The sequence below is a fragment of the Cynoglossus semilaevis genome, chromosome 14 (genome assembly GCF_000523025.1).
Source record: "Cynoglossus semilaevis isolate Cse_v1.0 chromosome 14, Cse_v1.0, whole genome shotgun sequence".
In the NCBI taxonomy this organism is placed as follows: Eukaryota; Metazoa; Chordata; class Actinopteri; order Pleuronectiformes; family Cynoglossidae; genus Cynoglossus; species Cynoglossus semilaevis.
Window position 1 is genome coordinate 3559284 of NC_024320.1, and position 20388 is coordinate 3579671.

At 39.5% G+C, this 20388-nt stretch overlaps 3 protein-coding genes across 5 annotated transcripts in view; 1 reads left to right on the plus strand and 2 right to left on the minus strand.

Annotated features, from left to right (window-relative positions):
- LOC103389163 (threonine synthase-like 2) overlaps positions 1-20388 on the minus strand; it is a 649915-nt gene that overhangs the window by 29024 nt on the left and 600503 nt on the right. The gene's annotated exons all lie outside the window — the stretch shown is intronic.
- sh3glb2b (SH3-domain GRB2-like endophilin B2b) lies at positions 893-12348 on the plus strand. 3 transcript variants are annotated; one of them, XM_008324488.3, is made up of 12 exons: positions 895-1083; positions 1728-1869; positions 1967-1978; positions 3338-3466; positions 3677-3810; positions 4903-4995; positions 5178-5240; positions 7802-7825; positions 7907-7996; positions 8983-9083; positions 10701-10944; positions 11775-12348. In XM_008324488.3, exons 1-12 carry the CDS (start codon positions 1021-1023, stop codon positions 11880-11882), a joined length of 1203 nt encoding a protein of 400 aa, XP_008322710.1. In that variant the 5' UTR covers positions 895-1020; the 3' UTR covers positions 11883-12348. The 3 variants fall into 3 exon arrangements, with proteins under 3 accessions (XP_008322712.1, XP_008322710.1, XP_008322711.1); XM_008324490.3 differs by lacking the exon at positions 5178-5240 and having other exon boundaries at positions 893-1083; XM_008324489.3 differs by lacking the exon at positions 1967-1978 and having other exon boundaries at positions 901-1083.
- On the minus strand, positions 16250-20317 carry LOC103389186 (uncharacterized). Its single transcript, XM_008324498.3, has 4 exons — positions 19693-20317; positions 18750-18819; positions 18624-18650; positions 16250-17439 (listed from the first exon to the last, which is right to left on the minus strand). The coding sequence occupies exons 1-4, from the start codon at positions 19918-19920 to the stop codon at positions 17051-17053; spliced, it is 714 nt and encodes a 237-aa protein (XP_008322720.1). The 5' UTR covers positions 19921-20317; the 3' UTR covers positions 16250-17050.

Here is a 20388-nt window from a genome sequence, read left to right on the forward strand (position 1 = left end):
GTTGACTTGTTTTTCGTTAAGGTGTTCACACACACGGGTGTGTATTTCACAGACACTTTTAGCAATTTAAGCGACAGTGTAGATGGCTCTTGGTTTGGTCTTTAGTTTCTTGCCTTGGCTCCATTGAGATATTATATTTTTTCTATCAAATATTTGATGTTATGACTTGTGACAGTTAGCCAAGTCACTTAATACTCCTTTAAAATCCTAATTATCTCAAGAAATATGACATAAACCCCAGAGTCACCGCTATGGATAAAAGAGAAGAATTTCACTCCCTGTGATCTCAAATCTACGGTGGAGCTGTGTTGAAACATCCGCCAGATTTGTATGCTTTACAGCTGCGATTGTAACTCAAGGAAAATTGCGTACGTATTGCTGTAAATGGATCATTTTGTACCTGCCCACACAAAAATAATTTAAATTTTAAGGTTGTTTTTTTTTAGGTAAGTCTGCATGATTCCAATGTGCAAGAGCATAATATAAAATAATAATTAAAAATGTACGTTTTTATCTATACAAACCGCTGTATGAGTTGCTGCCACCTAGCGACTGGAGGTTGTTATCATTCAAGCATTACAGCAGTGGTACACTTCACATATTCACATTGGAATAGCATTTATAACACCGAATAAACCTATTCGAATTAAATTGTTAGGATGGATATATACAATTTATGGAATTCGGTGCACGGGGGGGACGGGGGGGAGAGTGTGATGAAGAAAGCAGCACAACGCGGCTCCTGATTGGTACTGATTGGTACTCTTGTACTAATGAGCAACATAGTGATCTTTGTAATGTAATGTGATTATTCCCATGTATTTTTCACCTCATTTGAGGTTTATTATGGAGCGCGGCCATAATGGGCGGTCACGCTGCAGGTGCTGCAGGCCCTTTAAGCGCAGGGCGGTGGGGAGATTTCCGAGCGTCCGTGAAGAGGATTACTCTCCCGACGTTAGTTCGCTGCACCATCTCAGCTGATCTGGAGGATTTTCCTCTGCACGGATACCAAACGGCGTCATGGACTTTAACGTGAAGAAATTAGCCTCTGATGCCGGGGTTTTCTTTACCCGGGCGATGCAGGTAAGAAAACCCGGAGCCCCGCTGCTCCAAGACCCGTCCTGTTCCGGTAAAAAGCAGAGGGAGAGAGCTCCATACTGTTTGACACGGTATCCTGGTTGATGAAGCCGAGCTGTGGGCCGCACACGCACACACCCCACACCCACACCCACGCACACACTAGCGCTGGCACACAAGCGCCCATCCATAATTTATTGCTTTACTCGCGCGACTCACCTCTTTCGAGATTGAGGGCTGTTAATTCAACGTAGCCTCTTTAAAAACCAGATACATTAAGAATGACCATTTTCATGCCGAATTATTCCCTACTTGTTGTAGACAAATAATGGCTTTTGTATTTGTTAAAATCTGCTGTGTGATTGTTTTTATCGTCAAACAAATTTCAAAGTGCAACAGTTTTCAAGGAGGATCGGGACAATTCCTAATGCCATCCCATCTAGAATTAATGCAAATCTTTGTTTTTTTTTTTGATCTTTGTTTTTTTGTAAATAATAATAATTTTTTTAAAAAACCACCTCACAAACGCTCTTTATGTGTTCGTAAATAATAATAATTTAAAAAAAAAAACACCTCACAAACGCTCTTTATGTGTTTACATTCTTTTATCTGTAAATGCACCTTGGTTCTGACTGGTGTTCCCATCCCAGTTTACAGAGGAGAAGCTGGGTCAGGCTGAGAAGACCGAGCTGGATCAGCACCTTGAAAACCTGATCATAAAAGGGGACAGCACCAAGAACTGGACTGAGAAGATCCTGCGACAGACCGAGGTGCTCCTGCAGCCCAATCCTAGTAAGTTTCAGCGCTTCAGTTTCATTTCACCATGACTGTCAATGTACCACACTTGGTGTTGATGTCTTATGAGCTCTTTTACCTTTTCATGCTTCAGTTGACCACACGGGTAAGTGTGACTCTGATTTACTGCAGAGTTGAGTGATATAGATGTGTCCTCATTTATAGTGTGCAGCCTCATTCATCTTCAACCACTGGGGCGGGTTACATCCCGGGGTTAGACAGTCCTCTTGTCCGTTACACCAACGGTCCACAACCTTTTTTGTACCAACGACTGGTCGGCCAGTAACAGCCGTTACTGCGGACTGGTAATTCCGCACTGTCACTGAAGGATCATTCAAATGTCTAAATAAAACATCTTTTAGACCAGGCATGGGTAAACTAAGGCCCGGGGGCTGGATGTGGTCCGTTCAGCTTTTTTTAATCCAGCCCACCAAACCTTTCCAAATTATATAATTTATTTATATTATCATTATAATTCTGCCTTTTCCCTCCAATGTCTACGTTTTCCCAATAGATGGCGTAGAAAATGATAAAAGTATTTTAGCATTTTAGCATATGAGCCTTTTTGCATGACTTTTTCATGTCATTTATTTTAGGTCACACCAACGACTGGATTCTTTTTGAATGAAGTAAATAAAAAAAAATAAAAAACTGTACATTTTTTTCACTGTGTCCCACTGCGGCCCAGTACCAAATGACCTACGGACAGGCACGGGTCCACAGACCGGGGGTTGGGAATCCCTAAATAAAAAAAACAATCATTTAAATTCACATTCACACCATGTGGAGTGAATAATAAACTTAAACCTGCATGGATACTCCAAATGTTAAAACTATCAGTTACCATCAGGAATTGAACCGTAGATCTTGTTGCTACCAGGCTAGAGCACCATCCACTCAGTCACTCTGTAGCTCTCTACCGAGGCTGCTATGATGCTATAAAGCTATTTCATTAAGACTTAATAATAAATTAAAAAATGTATTAAAAACTGAATACATTTTTGAGGCAAATTTAAAATGTGACTCGGACCATAACTTGAAACCCGGCGCCTCAGCTAGTCTTGGCTCAAACTTTTCTTTGGTGACTTGGACTCGATCACTCCCGGCCCACTACCAGCAGGTGGTGAATTAGGACTCATCCTTTTGACTGCACATGTAAACATTTGTGTAATCAGGTCAGGGTTTCAGTGGTTCAGACTCCTGTTAAATTACTAATGAGAATTTGTGCAGGAAGACACCTGGCAAACAGCGATGCCTTCAGGGACATTGGGAACATCTAAAGTAACAGTTAAAGAGTGTTTCCTAAAAGGTTTTTGATCCGTTTTTTAAAATTATTTTTGGTTTTCTAAAGCAAAGGATTACACTTTCACTAACTTTAAGAGTCTTTGCTGGAACATATTCTTTGTGTTTGTGTGTTATTTCATTTATATTTTAAAATTGTTTTTGTTTTGTTTTTTACATTCAGGTGCTCGAATAGAGGAGTTCATATATGACAAACTGGACAAGAAGCTTCCGTCCAAGACCACCAATGCCGAGCTGCTGGGCCACTACATGCTGGACGCTGCTTCTGAGTTTGGAGCAGATACGCCGTACGGTCAGTGAAGCTCTCAGTGAAACCCAAGCTGCTGGAAATGAAATATTTACTTTTTCTTTGCGTCTCTTACAGGCCATTTCACAAGCTAACTCACGAGCTAACTGCATGTGTTAGCCACAGTATTAGTGTAAAGCACAATCATCCTTTTAATAACTCGGTATCAAATGTGTGTGTATGACGAGTGTGTGTGTGTGTTTGTGCCGACTGCAGGTAAAACCCTGGTCATAGTGGGAGAGTACGAGAAAAGACTGGGATCAGCAGAGAGAGAGTTTCTCCACACTGCTGCCGCCGGTTTCCTGTCTCCTCTGCGCAACTTCCTGGAGGGAGACTGGAAAACCATAGCAGTATGTCTGACTCACTGTCTCCCTGGTAAAGGGATGGTTTGGGTTTTTGAAAGTGTGGCTAACGGACTTACTGACGCAAGGTCTGTGCCTGAGGCAGAAAATCTACTTAAAAACATGGCTGCTAGTGGAGACGCTTCAGATGTTAGCTTCAGACATTAGCTTCAGATGTTAGCTTCAGACATTAGCCTCAGACATTAGCTTCAGATGTTAGCTTCTGTCCTGACCCTTTACTTTGCCACCTTTACTGTTACACCGACCATCTCTGCGTTCTCTACATCGACTTTTATGTTCAGAAGTCTAGTTTAGTTTATTAATCTGACTCAAACTAACATTTTGACAGCGGTAGACCAGCACCTCTTCTGTTCCTGTGAGCTAATATGGACTTGAAATGAAATGGGGGATTGAGGTAACTCGTTTTTTGTTTTTCTTAAATTTCAACTTAAAATGTATGACTTGTTAAATGTCACGATGATATTGTGGAGACAGTTGACTTGTAGAAGTCAATTTTATCTAAAAACAATTAATTCTTTTTTTTTTTGTTCAGTTGTAAACATTAGCTCGTGTTAGCACAACTGTGATAAATGTGGGGAGACAAAAAAAAAAAAGGTTAAAGGATCTTGGCACCTTAGCTCCTAGTGATGGTCAGTTACCACCTCCTACAGAAGGACTTCACTCCAGGCTTGTTGCTCTGAGTGATATACCTTTGTATATGATTTACAGACAGACAGAGACTTTACTTTAATACCATTAGCGAAACAGAACACCATTATATCATTTTCTTATTAAATAAGGGTTCACTTTCATGCAATCTAAGATAAAGTGGGTTTTGTGTTTTTGTAATTCTGGGCCACTCTTACCTCAGCTCTGTTGTGACAACAGATATTGCCTGTTAAAAGCTTTGATCGATTTAGCAAAACTGACCAGTCAGTATGCTCTGTCTGGCATGCACACTCTCTCTACCTGACCAGTCAGTATGCTCTGTCTGGCACGCACACTCTCTCTACCTTGTGTGTTTTCACACCTGCTTGTTCTAAATTCTAGGACATTTGTTCTTTAACAAATATTCAACTCTTCTCCTTTGCTCTTTTGCAGAAAGAGCGCCGCCTGCTGGAGAACCGTCGACTTGATCTGGACATCTGCAAGGCACGGCTGAAAAAGGCCAAGCTGGCAGAAGCCAAAGCGGCGGTGAGTTTTGTGCGGTCGCTGACACATTAGCATGATGTTAGTGCTCGTCCACCGTGATCTGCACTTTCACTGTGACATGCTCATGTTTTCCTTATGTCTGTGTGCTTTCGTTTATGTCCATCGAATGACGATGTGATAGTGCATGACAACGCCTCCCCCCTGCCCCCTGTTTTTCCTCGTAGGTTGCACCCGATTTTCAGGAAACCAGGCCCAGAAATTATGTTCTGTCTGCCAGTGCCTCAGCGGTAAGAGAGAAACTCTGCAGGGAAGCTAACATGCTAATTTAGATGCATGATTCTACAGTACGATGCATGTTTGCTTTATTTGGACCTCTTCTGCTTTGGGTTATATTTGATATGTTGTTACTGAAGCGAAGCAAAGGCAACAGTGAAGGAGAAACAGTAGTGATCTACTGGTGGACCATCACACTCAATGCTTTTGTAAAACCATGGCTCTTAAAAATCGTAGGTCAGAGCATAAAGGAAACTTGTACACGTGCATAAACTCCAGTATTATTTTTTTTTTACTAAAATATTATCCGATCAAGCAAACGTCTTACGGCCCCACCTGCATAAAAATCCCATGTGCGTATCCCTTGCGTAATACAGTATGTGGCTTTGTTCGCCAGAGTAAAGGTAGAAACGCAGTAACTGCATTAAATGACATCAGCGTTTTCCTAATGTAACATTGAATTGGTAGGAAACAGTATCAGAATCAGTAACTTAATACTATATATGTGTGTATATATATATTTCATAGAGTACTCAGTAATACAGTTTTTTATTCACAATTATTGCACAAATGATTAATTATTAATTATTGCAACAGGACAGACTAGAGGTTCATCATTAGCGTGGATGGAGATAGAACTGTAAAGCACAGAATGTACTGTACAACAGAGTAATTGAACTTATCTTAAGGAAAAAAGAGGAGGATGATGGATTTTTTTAGTAAATTAGTAAGTAAAGTAAAGTAGCAAATTTACTTTTTAGTAAAAGTAAAATGCATTCAGTCTTTTTTTCAATAATGTAATTTTGTTATGTTTTGTTATAATTGGTGATTTTTAATGTGTAGTATTTCGCAGCTGTGGCTGAATTGTGCTTTGGGAGTGACATTATTATGGGTATATAAGATATGTATGACTCTCTCTCTCTCTCTCTATATATATATATAAAGACTCATTATACCACATTTCTGCATAATAACGAAGGCTTCTATAGCCGAAATAATATTTTTTTAAGATGGGTGGATTTACCCAGGCAGCACATCACTGAAGGCTAGGTACAAAATACAGCACATGCCACTGATTTATACAGTATATATATATATTTTTTTTTAATAAAGCCAGTGCTCTTTAGGAGATTAGTAAATGTATTGTTCTCATCAGTATTTTAAACAAATGTTTGTGTGTGATTGAATAAGCTGCAGAGCGGCTGGGAAAGCTGGGATTCACCCACAGATGCTGCTGTGTTGGAGCAGAGGAAGGTTGTAGCTTCTGTGTTGCTCTTGTGTAGACATGTAGGAAGTAGAAAGTACTCCGTAGACACAGCCGAGTCCTCTGTAGCCCAATAGTAACCTGTTGGTTTCATGTTTATGTGGATTCTCAGTTAAAAAAGCGGTTTTCACTGTGGTTTGGATTTTCCCACAAGGGGGCGCAAATTAACAATCCTTTATGCAGCCGTCCAAAATAGACTCGAGGTCAGACCACCTAAACATACAACTTCAAGGCGGGAAAAATCCTTCCTAAAAGCAGACAGTCCGATTAAAAACATCGTTCTTAAATCCCCGACATATTGTATTGTACGTATTTGGTATTGTAATGTATTTTCAAGTACATTTTTTTCAATTCTTTGTAATTTTTCCTGATTTTTTTTTATTTGCTTATGTGCTAACATTTTGTACTAGCTTGTCAGAATGATTCCGAGCTAAATTTGGGGCAGTGGAACAATCTCTAACATTTATCCAAAAAGTAGGGCAAATATGACATGATAACAATTATCACACCATTAAAGAAAATGAAATTGTTTATCCAAAACGGAAAAAAAAACTGAATGAAAACAACAATTAACGATCATTTTATCTTTCATGTATTTAAGTTATTTTGGAGTAAATTGATCCAAACCTTTAGAACAAACTCTTACCTATTTGTAGGCTCTTTCATTTAACGGATTAGTAGCTAACTAACATAATTTAGTCTACCCATACATCATTTCTCTAAATCAATAATATAAACATATATTAAAAAATATATTCATAATACAACCTTTGCCAGGTGGCCTTTTTTATATATTATTATTCTACCGTTAGGAATAACACGGTGCTCCATTCACAACATCCACAAGGGGGCGCAGATACACAATTATTTGAATAGCCGTCACTGTACAAAGCTGTATAATGGAGAGAAAAAAAGAGGTGACGTATACGGTGCAAAAAAGACTGAATAATCACTAGCACTTCTGCTTTGTTCACCTTAAAAATACTGACTTTTTCCCGGCTAAGTTGTGTGTATATGTATATATATATATAATATGTATATACATATATATGTACAGTATATATATTATTTATATGTATATATATGTATATACATATATATGTACAGTGTATATATATATTATTTATATGTATATATATAATATATGTATACACATATATGCATTATATATGTATATATATTATATGTATATACATATAATATGTAATATGTAAAAGACTTTACATATAAGATTTTTTTTATTAGGAGTTTCCTGCACATCCTACCATGGGTTAACAGTGTTTCTTATTTTTTTTCCTGTTTCTCTTTCAGCTGCTGAGTGAGGAGGTGGACAAGGTGAGTGCAGTTGTCTGTTCACATGTGTGTCTTTTTACTTCTCTGACTGTGTTTTCCGTTTCCTAAAACTTGCCTTCACAGGCAGAGCACGAGCTGCGTGTTGCCCAAACGGAGTTTGACCGCCAAGCTGAGGTTACACGGCTGCTGCTGGAGGGAATTAGCAGCACGCATGTAAGTCCGGTCGCGTTGCATTACATCCGAGTGGGGGTGCTTGGGAGGAAGTGCGGCATAGGGGTTAGGTAGGGTTTACAATAGTTATGTGGCCAGTGCAACAGCCATGAGCACGTCATCAGGGTCAGCAAAGTCATTTTTTCTGATTCACCAGATTGCCACACCTTGCGCAAGGCCAGTAGGGATCCTATCAAGTTGCTAGGTGACACATGACTAGCTGCTCCTTTGTTCAATGCAGCTAAACATTGGATCATCAGAATGGAATTTGGGTTTTTTGGGGGGAATTTGGGGGGCGCAACTCACTAGTAAAACAATAATCGAAAGACAATGGGGGTGAAGTTCACTCAAAACACAAGTTTCTTCAAATAAAGTCAGATCTGGTTGGCTTTACATACTCAGTCCATTTATTCATCCATCCATCCATCCATCCATCCATCCATCTTCATCCACTTATCCATTACCGGGTCGCGGGGGCAGCAGTCTCTATGACCACCACCCAAATCCCACTGCACCGTTTGTAACCTTTCAAAACTCTGAAATATCCCTTTGTGGGTAAATGAGTAATAGGAAGTTAAACCTTTAAAATCACTGGTCAATTTTATTCGGTTTAAAGTCTGAGTCATACCCACCTCATGGGTTTAGGTGTGTTTTTTTATTCTGCAAGTTTTGACTAATTCCTGTCAGGACTTCAGAAGATTTCCTGTTACAGAGTCTTCTGGGACTTCCTGTCTTTGTAGTTTATTGTCACTTAGCTGGGCTGTTGCTGAGATACCCTTTGCTGTAGGTCCTTCTGTTTCCTTCCAAGCTGCGGTGTAAACTGGTGAGCACAGGCAAACTAGTGGCCTTAACTGAGCTGCATAAAAGTAATGGTGATCTTACTCTTTTAATAACATCTTTTCTTCTCTCTGTTTGTATTTAAATCTTTCTCTCTTCCTTTTTTTCCCTTCCCTGGCCTCCCCTTCCAACTCTTCTTCTGACCTCCTCAGCTCAACCACCTGCGATGTTTGCAGGACTTTGCAGAAGCTCAGGCCACGTACTACGCTCAGTGTCACCACTACATGCAGGAGCTGCAGCGAGAGCTTCACAGGTGAGCCTTCTCCAGAATCACAGACTGACAGAGGTTCTGTCCACAGTGGTGCACAGTGGTGGACATCGTGGTTCTAATTCAGGCGTGGTAAAACGTTTTGACCCGCGACCACAATTGTCCTAAAATTGAACAGGGAGGCCAGGTCAGGAGCAGATTCAAGTGTTCGTGCGACCTAAGATAAATGACAATGTAAAAGTCATGCATAAAGGATGAAATGCTTTTATCATTTTCTACGCCATCTAGAGGGGAAACGTGGGTATTGCAGGGAAAAGGCAGAAGTATAATGATGATATAAATAAATTTGGAACCGTTTGGCGGGCCGGATTAAAAGAGTGTGGCCCCCGGGCCTTAGTTTGTCCATGCCTGGCCTAATCCAAACCCTTAAACCTGAAGTGTTCTCTTTGTTGGCTAACCTTTAGCTTTCTGTGTTGACCTTTAGTCATCTTTAAGTTGTGTTTTTGGTATTTCCAACCATTTGGTGTCCTGTCTATTAGTCACTTCTTGACTGATTTCTGTTTGCCCTCTGTTTAAGGAACCATTGTTCTTCCCCCCTTTTTTTTTTTTTAACATTCTAACTTTTATACTTTACTCTTAGCTAGTTTGTGATATTCACTTTATCTTTTGTACATATATGCAGTGCAATGCAGCGTGAATCGGGTAAAAAAAATCTACAAATCTCTTGCAGGTGGCGACATGCGCCTAAAAACGTTGGTTGTGGCCTGTATTTAACCAAGACAGAACGTTGGAAGAAGTGTTTTTTATTTTTATCTTGACCTATATTGACAGATTGCAGGGTAAATCAGACCAGACCAGTTTGACTTAATAAGAGGAGCTAAATGGAGATGTGATTCGGTAAAGAAATGTCTGTTTTTTTTTTAAGTTAACAGTTTCAGTTATTGGGGCACAGAAGACCATTTCAGCTGGTAATGCTATTTTGCTTAGTTCTTGTAAATGAAGCATCGTTGTATTTGATCTCATTTGGTTAAAAAAACCAAATCCTCATAAAATCTTAATCAACTTCTAACAACAGGAAAACCATGGAAACTTGTAAACCATGTTGGGAACATGTCTGTGAAGATTCTCAGTCATCCAGGTCATGGTCAAGTGGGATTTGTTCAAGGGTTTGGGCAGCTGGAAATGTACACTTGATGTAATAACACAAAGTCATCACAGAGGCAAATTAGTTGAGTCAGTCCAGTGAACCATGACAGTGATCAGGCGCGCACACAGTTGTGATGGTGTCAAAAACAAATAAACAGTAGCACGCTGAGAGTCGTTTTTAGGAGCTACTCCCAGACTATGTAAGCCCAGATCAGTGACGTTAGCCAAGATAATTGACGACCGGACTAGAATAAAAATAACAGAAATTTAAAACCAACTATTAACACATTTTTAACAAACTTTATTTTCTTGTCTTTTCCCCTTGCTTTTAACGTTAGTTTTGTTGTTAACTTAACATGTTCTTTGTCTTTGCCATATGGTCACAGCCTTTATTCTGCAACTAATATGTTTATATTAAACTCAATTATTATGTGAAGTGCCACAGGAGGAGATTCTTTTTTTTTTCTTTTTTTAACCCCATAATTGTGTTAATTATTTTATTTTTACTTCACACAGGTGTTCAAATGCCTCCACTTCGCCTCAAACCTCTGTTGCCTCCTGTCCAAAACCTGTGTCATCTGCTTTCCTTTCCGGACCCTCATCCTCAGGGGACACAAGCTCATCTCTTTCTGGCCCTAAGGCCCCTGGGGGTTTGGCTTCTGACCAGATGCCCACATTGGTCACAGGTGCAAGAAAAGCCAAGGTCCTGTACGACTACGACGCCCATGATGGCAGTGAGCTCTCCCTATTGGCCGACGAGGTAGAGTGTGTTCATTATTTAATAACAAAATTACAATTGTAATATATATATGTATCTATATGTAAATATTAGGGCTATAGCGGTGATTGTTTGTCACGCACAGATACAGTATATACATATACATACAGTTTAAATACATACATGTGTATATACATATATATACAGCATATATACATACATGTGTATATACATATACATACAGTTTAAATACATACATGTGTATATACATATATATACAGCATATATACATACATGTGTATATACATATATACAGCATATATACATACATGTGTATATACATATACATACAGTTTAAATACATACATGTGTATATACATATATATACAGAATATATACATACGTGTATATACATATATATACAGTATATATACATACGTATATATACATATATATACAGTATATATACATACGTATATATAAGGTGTATATATACAGTACATACATGTGTATATATGGTGTACATATACATACCGTATATATACATACATGTGTATATATGGTGTACATATACATCCAGTATATATACACACGTGTATATACATATACATACATGTGTATATACTGTATATATATACATATATACACACACACACTGTATATACTTATATATACAGTGTATATGTGTATATACTGTGTGTATACCGAGGTTCGTACTGAACTGTGGCTTTTCTGTACTGTTAAACCTTTAGTATGTATATATTTGTACAGTATATGTATATGTGTAGGTAATCGGTACATGCAGTAGTGCGGTAGTTTGGATCCACGTGACAAAATATTCTTTATGTCTGCCTTTTCATACTGTTTTACAGCTCATCACTGTGTACACCGTCCCGGGAATGGACCCTGATTGGTTGATTGGAGAAAGAGGAAATGAAAAGGGGAAAGTCCCTGTCACCTATCTTGAACTGCTTAGCTAGTTGGGGAAAAAAATAGGAAAACGACTACACGCACACACACAAGTACACACCCACTCAGTTGTTGTAGTGTAGTTTGAACGCTGTCTCAGCAGCGCTTATGCAAACTTGTCAGTGAGTGTTTACAGGCTGAAGCTGTTGTGCCCTGACACGAGTCGTCGTTGATTTGCTGGTTTTCAGATGTTTTCTCCGTGTGTCCTGTGCTGTTCGATTGTTTTTTTTGTCTAAAGACTCCAAGACCCACAAACTTATCTCTCTGTGTATCTTTTGTTTTTTTTCATTAATAAATATAAATGCGTTACCTTTTAGGATCTCTCGTCAGTTTCATCACTCTGCTCCGTCAGTGCTGTCATTTTTATTTCCTAGGCGTACACACATGCAGAAGCAGTTGTCGAAAAACCCGATTTAAAAGGGGCTGGTCTTAAAACTGGGCTTGTAGTCCTGTGTGTGCTCAAAATATCATGATAGATTAGAAAAATGCAACATCAGCCTCTACCCAACAATAAAATAACATCGTGTTTGTGCATCTAACCAAGGATTACCGCAAATTCTGTGCTAGCCTGAATTTTTGGTTTGACTAACATTTTTGCAATTTTGTCCACTTCCTAGTCATTTTGAATTTAAACACAAACCATCTGGGGTTTTTTCTTTTTCTTATCATACCCTACTGTAGCTACAGTTACTGTAGCCACTCTTTGTTGACTGTTTTCTGTGTAACTTTACCAGATCTGTGCAAGGTTCTGGGTCCATGATCAAATTTAAGAATGTCGGTATATTTTTGCAGAGTTGATATTTTTGAAGTTGTTTTGGAGCTCGATTTTGGTAAAAATGTACTGATTTACTTTGGCAATGTCTTTAGCCTCTTCACTAAGTAACCAACAGGTAATGCTGGCAAAGTCTTCTTCATTTTTTGTTTGACATTAAAACAGTAACACATTTTATGACTTGATTTTGATCCACAGTTAGCAAGGTTGCTCTTTTAACGGCAACTGTCCCTTAATTGTCCAATTTGTCTATCCCTAGTTATTTTTGGTGTCGTTACTCTTACTGTATGTTTTAGCTGTTTCTTGTGTCAGTACTTTTAATCTTCATTTATTTATTTTTGAGCTAATTCGTCTCGTTTGGCGAGGCTCTTAGCTATGCTAAATTAGCTTGTTTAGCCAGATATTAGCAGCATTTGAATCTTGGGGTCTTTATCAGCTCTGAGCTAACTCAGTATGTTCAATTCATGCTCAATATAACCGGTTGTTGACGACTAAGTGATAAGCCGCATGTAGCCACAAGTCACCTGGCGGAGCCAGCTTCAGCAGCGTGTCACTCAAAACTCCCAGAAAAGCTATGTCTATCATCCTAACTGAGATGTGGGTATTGTTCACATCAATCATCAAACAGCACTTCTGAGGAAATGTATATCTGTGGCAGAAACAAAAAGACTAATGTGTGAGCAGGTTTAAAAGTGCTTGATTACATCAGGGTTGTGTGTCATAGAAAGGATGAGCTCATAGTTGTGGACGTGCAGATTATGCTCTTCAGTTAGGGAGGCAATCCCCTAGTGTGTGGTGATGTCAGGCCTGCAGAAGGATTTCCTCTGAGTCATGTGTGGCTGCTGCGTTCTAAAAATAAAACAGTTTAGCTTTGATGTACCAGTGGGCGGAGTTGTATCAAGTGGGAAGAAAAATGAATGAAATCGAAACCACAGGTGGGTGTTCTTTACAAAAAAAGTGACAAGTGAACTAATTGTCATGGTGACACAGCACATTTTTGTCCACAGCCAAATGTGACCTCTGCTTTTAACCCATCACCAAAGTGAACAGTGGGCAGCTTTGAGCAGTGTATGGTGTAATCACCATTGCTGCCAGCTGCCCCCCCGATCGGTGTTATCAGCCAGTGAGTCACGCTTCAGTGATTATTCACTAATGTATTATCAGAGCAGCCTAAGGTGGTGGAGCAGCCAGTTTGAGGAGCCTTATTTTCCCACACCTCCATTCACACCCACCTTAATAAAATATTGACAACATCCACCGAAACCTTTTCACCACAACCGACACAACCCTTCTGCCCCGCCCTTTGGAGTTTCACAAAAAAGATGGTACAACCATTCTACCAACACCCCCAGACAAAGACTGGTGAGGACTGCCCTGACCTCTACATTGGGGGAAACCAACCAACCAACCCCTGTACAAGGGTATGCAACAACACAGGAGAGCCAGCTCCTCAGGGCAGGACTCGGCCCTTCATCTACATCTTAAGGACAACGGACACACTTTTGTGGATGAGGACATGCATATCCTCGCCAGAGAAAGTGAAAGTGAAACTACTTGTCATAGTGACACAGCACACCACTGCTTTTAACCCGTCACTAAAGTCAACAGGGGGCAGCTTTAAGCACCCAGGGAGCAGTGTGTGCGGACGGTCTCAGTGGTAACTTGGCAGCTGGTGGACTCCAACCTGAAGCCTTCCAGACACAAGCCCGCTACTTTAACCACTAAGCCACCACTGCCCAGAAGAAAGATGGTTTGAGAGATTCTCCATCAATCTGGAGAAACCATCTCTCAATAGAGGAGGTGGTTTGAGACCCAACCTTTCACCCACCTATGATGTCCTCCTGAGTTCAAGACCACAGTTTCATTGTTGTCACCCAGCCAAAGGTGTGGCTCAGCTATGGTATCACTTCCCATTCACACCTCTGAACTTGTGACTTTACATCCCGTCCTCCTTGGAATAGGATGTGTTTCACCACCTCTTGAACAACAGAATTTCCCAGTAGTCAGTCAGAACTGAAGAAGCCTCTTGGATGAGAGGTAAAACGTCTTTGGAAAAAAAAAAAAAACCTACTCCGTCCAGTTGCCCTCAACTATGTTTGGACAGTTCGACAAAATGCCATTTAACTTTGTTTTTAATATCAAACCATATGCAGGAAAAATGTCATTTAATGTAAAATAAAATAAATACATAACAGAATAAAAAGAAAATAAAGTTACTTTAACCTGAAAAGAAAAGAAATCAGAAATAAATAGCGCCAATTGAAAAAAGAAAAAGAAAAAAAGGAATGTTTGCCAAGAGGATTTATTTTTGAGGAACGTTTCGTGTGTCGCTAGGAATCCGATCCTCCTGCGCAAATGTGGACTCAGCCCAGTTTAGCCTTTAGCTAAACTTTTCCTGTTGACAGAGAGGTGCCATTCTCACAGAGCAGTGATGGCCCACCAACGCATTACATCATTTTTTTTGTTTTTCAAAGCTGACTTTATTTATTTTTCACTTTCAGGGATGACTCATGTTATCAGTGAGTCGGTGTGTTGGTATGTTTCACACAGACACTGAAGCCTGGAAGGGAGGGAGTTCACAGTTAATCTGACGAACATACGCACGTTTCATTTTTTTTTTTTTTCAAGATTTTCATTTGTACGGTGATTCAAAAATCACTTAGACTCTATTCTGTTAGTATCAGAGTCTGAAGGACCTATCATTTTAAAATTCCAGATTATCTTTAAATAAAGAAAGTAAATGGATATGACTGGATTTTCTTTGAATGGAGTAAATTAGTCAAAATGAAGTACATTTTTTCCACTGTGTCCCACTGTGGCCCGGTACCAAATGACCTATGGACTGGTACTGGTCTGCGGACCGGGGGTTAGGGACTCATGATCTACACAGTCTTCCAGTTACAGCCGGCCCTTCAAGGGTTGCTGATGTGGCCCCCTGGTGGAAATCAGTTTGACCCCCCCCTGTTCTAAAGCTTCTAACAGCTTCTAAAAGACGAAGATAAAAGTCATCTTATGTCATATGATTTCATCATAACGTTTTCGGCACATCACTATCACACAACACTTCTCCAATAGAGGGGTTGGCTCCCTGGGATGGGAGGGGGAATCCCGGAAGAGGCGAAGGGTCGACCGAGAGTTCACGGTGTTAAATCATATGGAACTGAAAGTCATAAATGCAACACTTTTAACCATCATCTAGGGAACCATCATCTAGGGGAAATCAGTTATAGTTTTGCTTTAAACAGAGGCTCCTGACAACGTAAAAAAAAAAAAGGCTTCAATGAGCAAATGCACGTGGTTGTTTAATGCATTTTAAACCTAGAGGCAGCTCAGTTACGACCCTAACACAAGACCTGGGTTAAGATATTTCTGCTGTGGTTAATGAGTGTGCTTTAGCAAAACTAATCACCAATTTTTGGCTGGTCATAAACCTGACTAAAATACAGACAACGTAACATTCTGATTTGTCCGTAAAAAGTGGTTGCAATAAATTCGGTTTTTAATAAATATGGGCAATTTACTTCATGTTTGTAATGTAGCTTTTGTATTAAATGTCTGTACAGTATAATTCAATCCTACAAGACAGAACACACAGAAAGAAACCAGTAACTGAAATCTTGATCTTTATTGACAATAATCTCATCTTAGTCAGTCTCCAAAAATGAATGTCTGCATTCATAAAAAGGTTCATTCTAAATATATAAAATATGTATTTAAAAAATCTAACCTAAAATCTAACCCAGACCCAAGTTAGTATAAACACTATATAATAAATATATTTAATTATAATAAAAATACCCACCATTTTCTGTGAAACATAAAAGACCATTAATGTTAGCATTTGCTGGCATCTGTGTGGCAGTACAATATGTTGCAGTGGGCTATCAGTAGAACGGTAACTCTAGGCTACCAACAATCTGGCTAAGTTAGTCTAACATCTATCTACTGTTCCATCTTGACGCTCCCTAGTTAGTGCAGCAATGAGAGTAGCAAGTTAGCTTGAGGTCTGTCTGTTAATTTATCTAGACACCAACTAGTTAAAAAAGGAGAAACTCACAGGACCTGGTTAGCATAAAAGCCATCCATCATGTAGATGGCTCCCCAGCTTTTCCGTCATAAACCATGTGGCTCTCAATACAAAATTCCAATACCAAACATTCCAGATGCAATTTAAATAGCTATCTCTAATAGCATAGATAAGTTTAATACATTTGGAACATTTTAAATATTGTAAGAATAAAATACATAGTTATTGTTAAAGTTATTGTTAATGTTAAACACATGAACGCTTGATAAACTTAGTTTAGTTTAAGTGCAAAATGCAAAAAAAAAAAGAAAGAAAGAAAGAAAACCTGGAATTTCTCTGACTGTTGAATGGTTAATCAACATCCATTTGCGCAATACCAACTAAGATATCATATGAGCCCCAAAAAAGGCTGTTTTGATCAGCTGTGTGCCATTCTTAACCCGTACAGTTATGTGATCTCCTTCAGACATGTCGAAGAGCTCGCCCATGTAGATGTTCTTGAAGCCGTCCTGCTGACAGTTCATGCTGTCCTGGACAAGTATTGGACGATTTGCATTCGAGTTCTTGTTCCAAATGTCCACCTCCATGGCAAATATGCTGAAGCTTTTGAAATTACAGACTACGCAGGACAACATGACTCTGGTGTAAATGAAGTAGGCTCCTGCGTAAGGGATCTTGATGGCTCGTCTTTGGCTGTCGTACGTCGGACTGCAGTCTTCGTTCCATTCCAGGTCGTGCATACCCTTCGTACATTTGAAAGGTACAGACTCTGTAGAATGACGGGCAAAGAGGAAAACACGTTATGTCAGATTCGGCAGTTTTATGCTTCCGTGTCGCTCGTGCAATTACCAACTTGTTTATAACATTTTCAGATAAATATTTATCTAATTCTATTTTCCCTTGTTTAACTTTTTTTGTTGCGTTTAGCTATGGGCTGACTTTCAGCTGTCAAGTTGATCAACTCATTTTACATTTTTAGACATTTGTTTAGCTTACTTGTAGCTCTTTCTGCAGTTTAGATTAGATTAGATTAGATTAGATTAGATTAGATTAGATTAGATTAGATTAGATTAGATTAGATTAGATCAGATTAGATTAGATTAGATTCGATTAGATAGCACTTCGGGAAATTTAGGCTCCAGCAGCGGTACAGCAGCAAAAACAAACAGTAAAAACCCAGGAATAGGTCAAATAGGATGAAATACAAGCATGAGTAGCAGCACACCGTCAGTGAAAATAGGAAACCTGAACAGTGGATGTTAGTAGATTAGTCGGTGTGGTGTTGTTAATTGCAATCTCAATAATTATTTATATTTTTAGTATACTGTTGTTAGTCTAAATTCAATTAGTATGATAGATTAGATTAGATTAGATTAGATAGCACTTCGGGAAATTAGATTAGATTAGATTAGATTAGATTAGATTAGATTAGATTAGATTAGATTAGATTAGATTAGATTAGATTAGATTAGATTAGATAGCACTTCGGGAAAGCAGCGGTACAGCAGCAAAAACAAACAGTAAAAACCCAGGAATAGGTCAAATAGGATGAAATACAAGCATGAGTAGCAGCACACCGTCAGTGAAAATAGGAAACCTGAACAGTGGATGTTAGTAGATTAGTCGGTGTGGTGTTGTTAATTGCAATCTCAATAATTATTTATATTTTTAGTATACTGTTGTTAGTCTAAATTCAATTAGTATGACATACAGTATATACATATATTTATATATAAATGTATATATATATATATATATGTGTGCGTGTGTGTATGCATACTAGGTATACCACAGTATACTACAGTATACCAGTAGTTAAACAAGTACATTAAGCAGCACTCAGCACTTTTCCTTTCCCTGCTCCTTGTGATCTATTCCTATATTTGCATTATATAACGGCTGAGCTGGAGAGCCTTGTTGTATCTTATCTGAACGGCAGTGAAAGCAACTCACGTAGGTAGATGTGGAATGGCCTATTTTCTGCAAAGACAGAGAGAGAGAGGGAGAGAGGATGAGAGATATGACGTAGCAGTTTCAATAGCTGTTTCATTGTTGTTGTTTACCAACAGTCAAGTGTACCTCTATTAGAGACCTGGGTTTCGGGGGGGCCTTCCTGTCTGGAATAGGCTGAGCTCCGCACACCAGTGGTCTAAAAAAAAAAAAAAAAAAAACACTCGTTAAGGTTATTGCAGACACACTAAAATCTTTCGACTTTTTATGTCTTATACACCCTTTGAATTCTTTTCAGGGAGTGGGACAGATGTCCTCATTTGGGTCACTGCACGTTTAAAGGACCAGTCCATCTCTAAGATGTCAGGCCTGCCTCACTGGCTCTCAGATATCAGATGTTCTGGTCCATCTTGCGACACCAAGGTATGCCGACCCTTCGCACTCTTTCGCAAAAAGACCCCTCACTCTTTTTGTGCTTCGACCATCTGGTCCATCTAACGTCCCATGGACAGCTTGGTTGTGACTCAACTTTTAACTCATCTTCCGGCCTTGTCCTCTTGAGACTCCTTCATAACAATGCATACATGTTTTTTGTATTAGGAGTGGAGGAAACCCCACTGAACCAAAACATTCACCTCACTCCCCGACCCCAGGGGTGACCGCTCCACTATTTGAGATGTATTGTTCTAACAGCAGGTAAACTAGTAACTGGTCAAAATGAGGTCCAAGGTTTGCACTAAACTAGTAACTGGTCAAAATGAGGTCAAAGGTTTGCACTTTTTTGCAAGAAATGTTTTTAAAAAACGAATCCGGGGCAGTCCCCATCAGCACTCGCCGATATTGTAATGAGAGAGAGTGTGTGTAAATTCCCGTGAAGGCCGAGATCATAAACCATTGATAGTTCATTCATCTGTTAAACACAGGCTACGGTGCATGAGCAAACATAGATGAGTTTTCGTCGTTGCGTCGTTGGGTTTTGCATCATTTCCAGAAATGTGCTACAACGTTTTGCAACACTGAGAGAAACACTCGCATTCCTGAGAAGAAAACAGAATAACAAGCAGGAACTTACCGTGTGCTCAGTACCAGCAGGCTCTCTGTGGAACCAGAGCACAGCACAGCTGATGTAGAGGAACAGTGATCCACAGCCCAGCAGCAGCAGAAGGGTGATAAATCTGAGTCGAGTCTCCTGCTTCTTCATGTCCTGACAATGTCTGATGAGAATCAGAGCCGGTTCCTCTACACATGTCATGTTCACCACTGCATTCCTGGTAACAGCCTCTGCTGGTTTGTGGCCCATTGCAATCAGAGCCTTTGTAGACTGCTTACACAAGAATTTGCAGAAGTGATGAGAGCGTTAAGAGCAAGGGATACTGACTCGCCTTTTAAAGCCCTCATCCAGGGATTACCTCATCTTGTCACTGTTGTTGGCGGAGGGAGAGGTGGAGCCGTAGTGCATCTGAGTGGGGTTGATTTTTGGGTTGTTTTTTTTTTTTTTATTAAAAAAACGCACCATGACGTATTGGGGGTGGGGGGTGAGGTGTGGGGTGGATCACGGATCACGACCAAGATCTTATCTTGAACTGACTGGGATATTGAGGCAACCAAAAATATACCTCTATATCTGTGTACAACTGTGCAAGTACAAAGACTTAGGGTTACACTTTATTTAATTTTCATTGCACAGAACCACAAGGAAACAGTGAGTCTGGCAATGAAATGTCGTTGCCTGGCAACCGGAGCACACGGTACAAAGGGCACTTGGCTT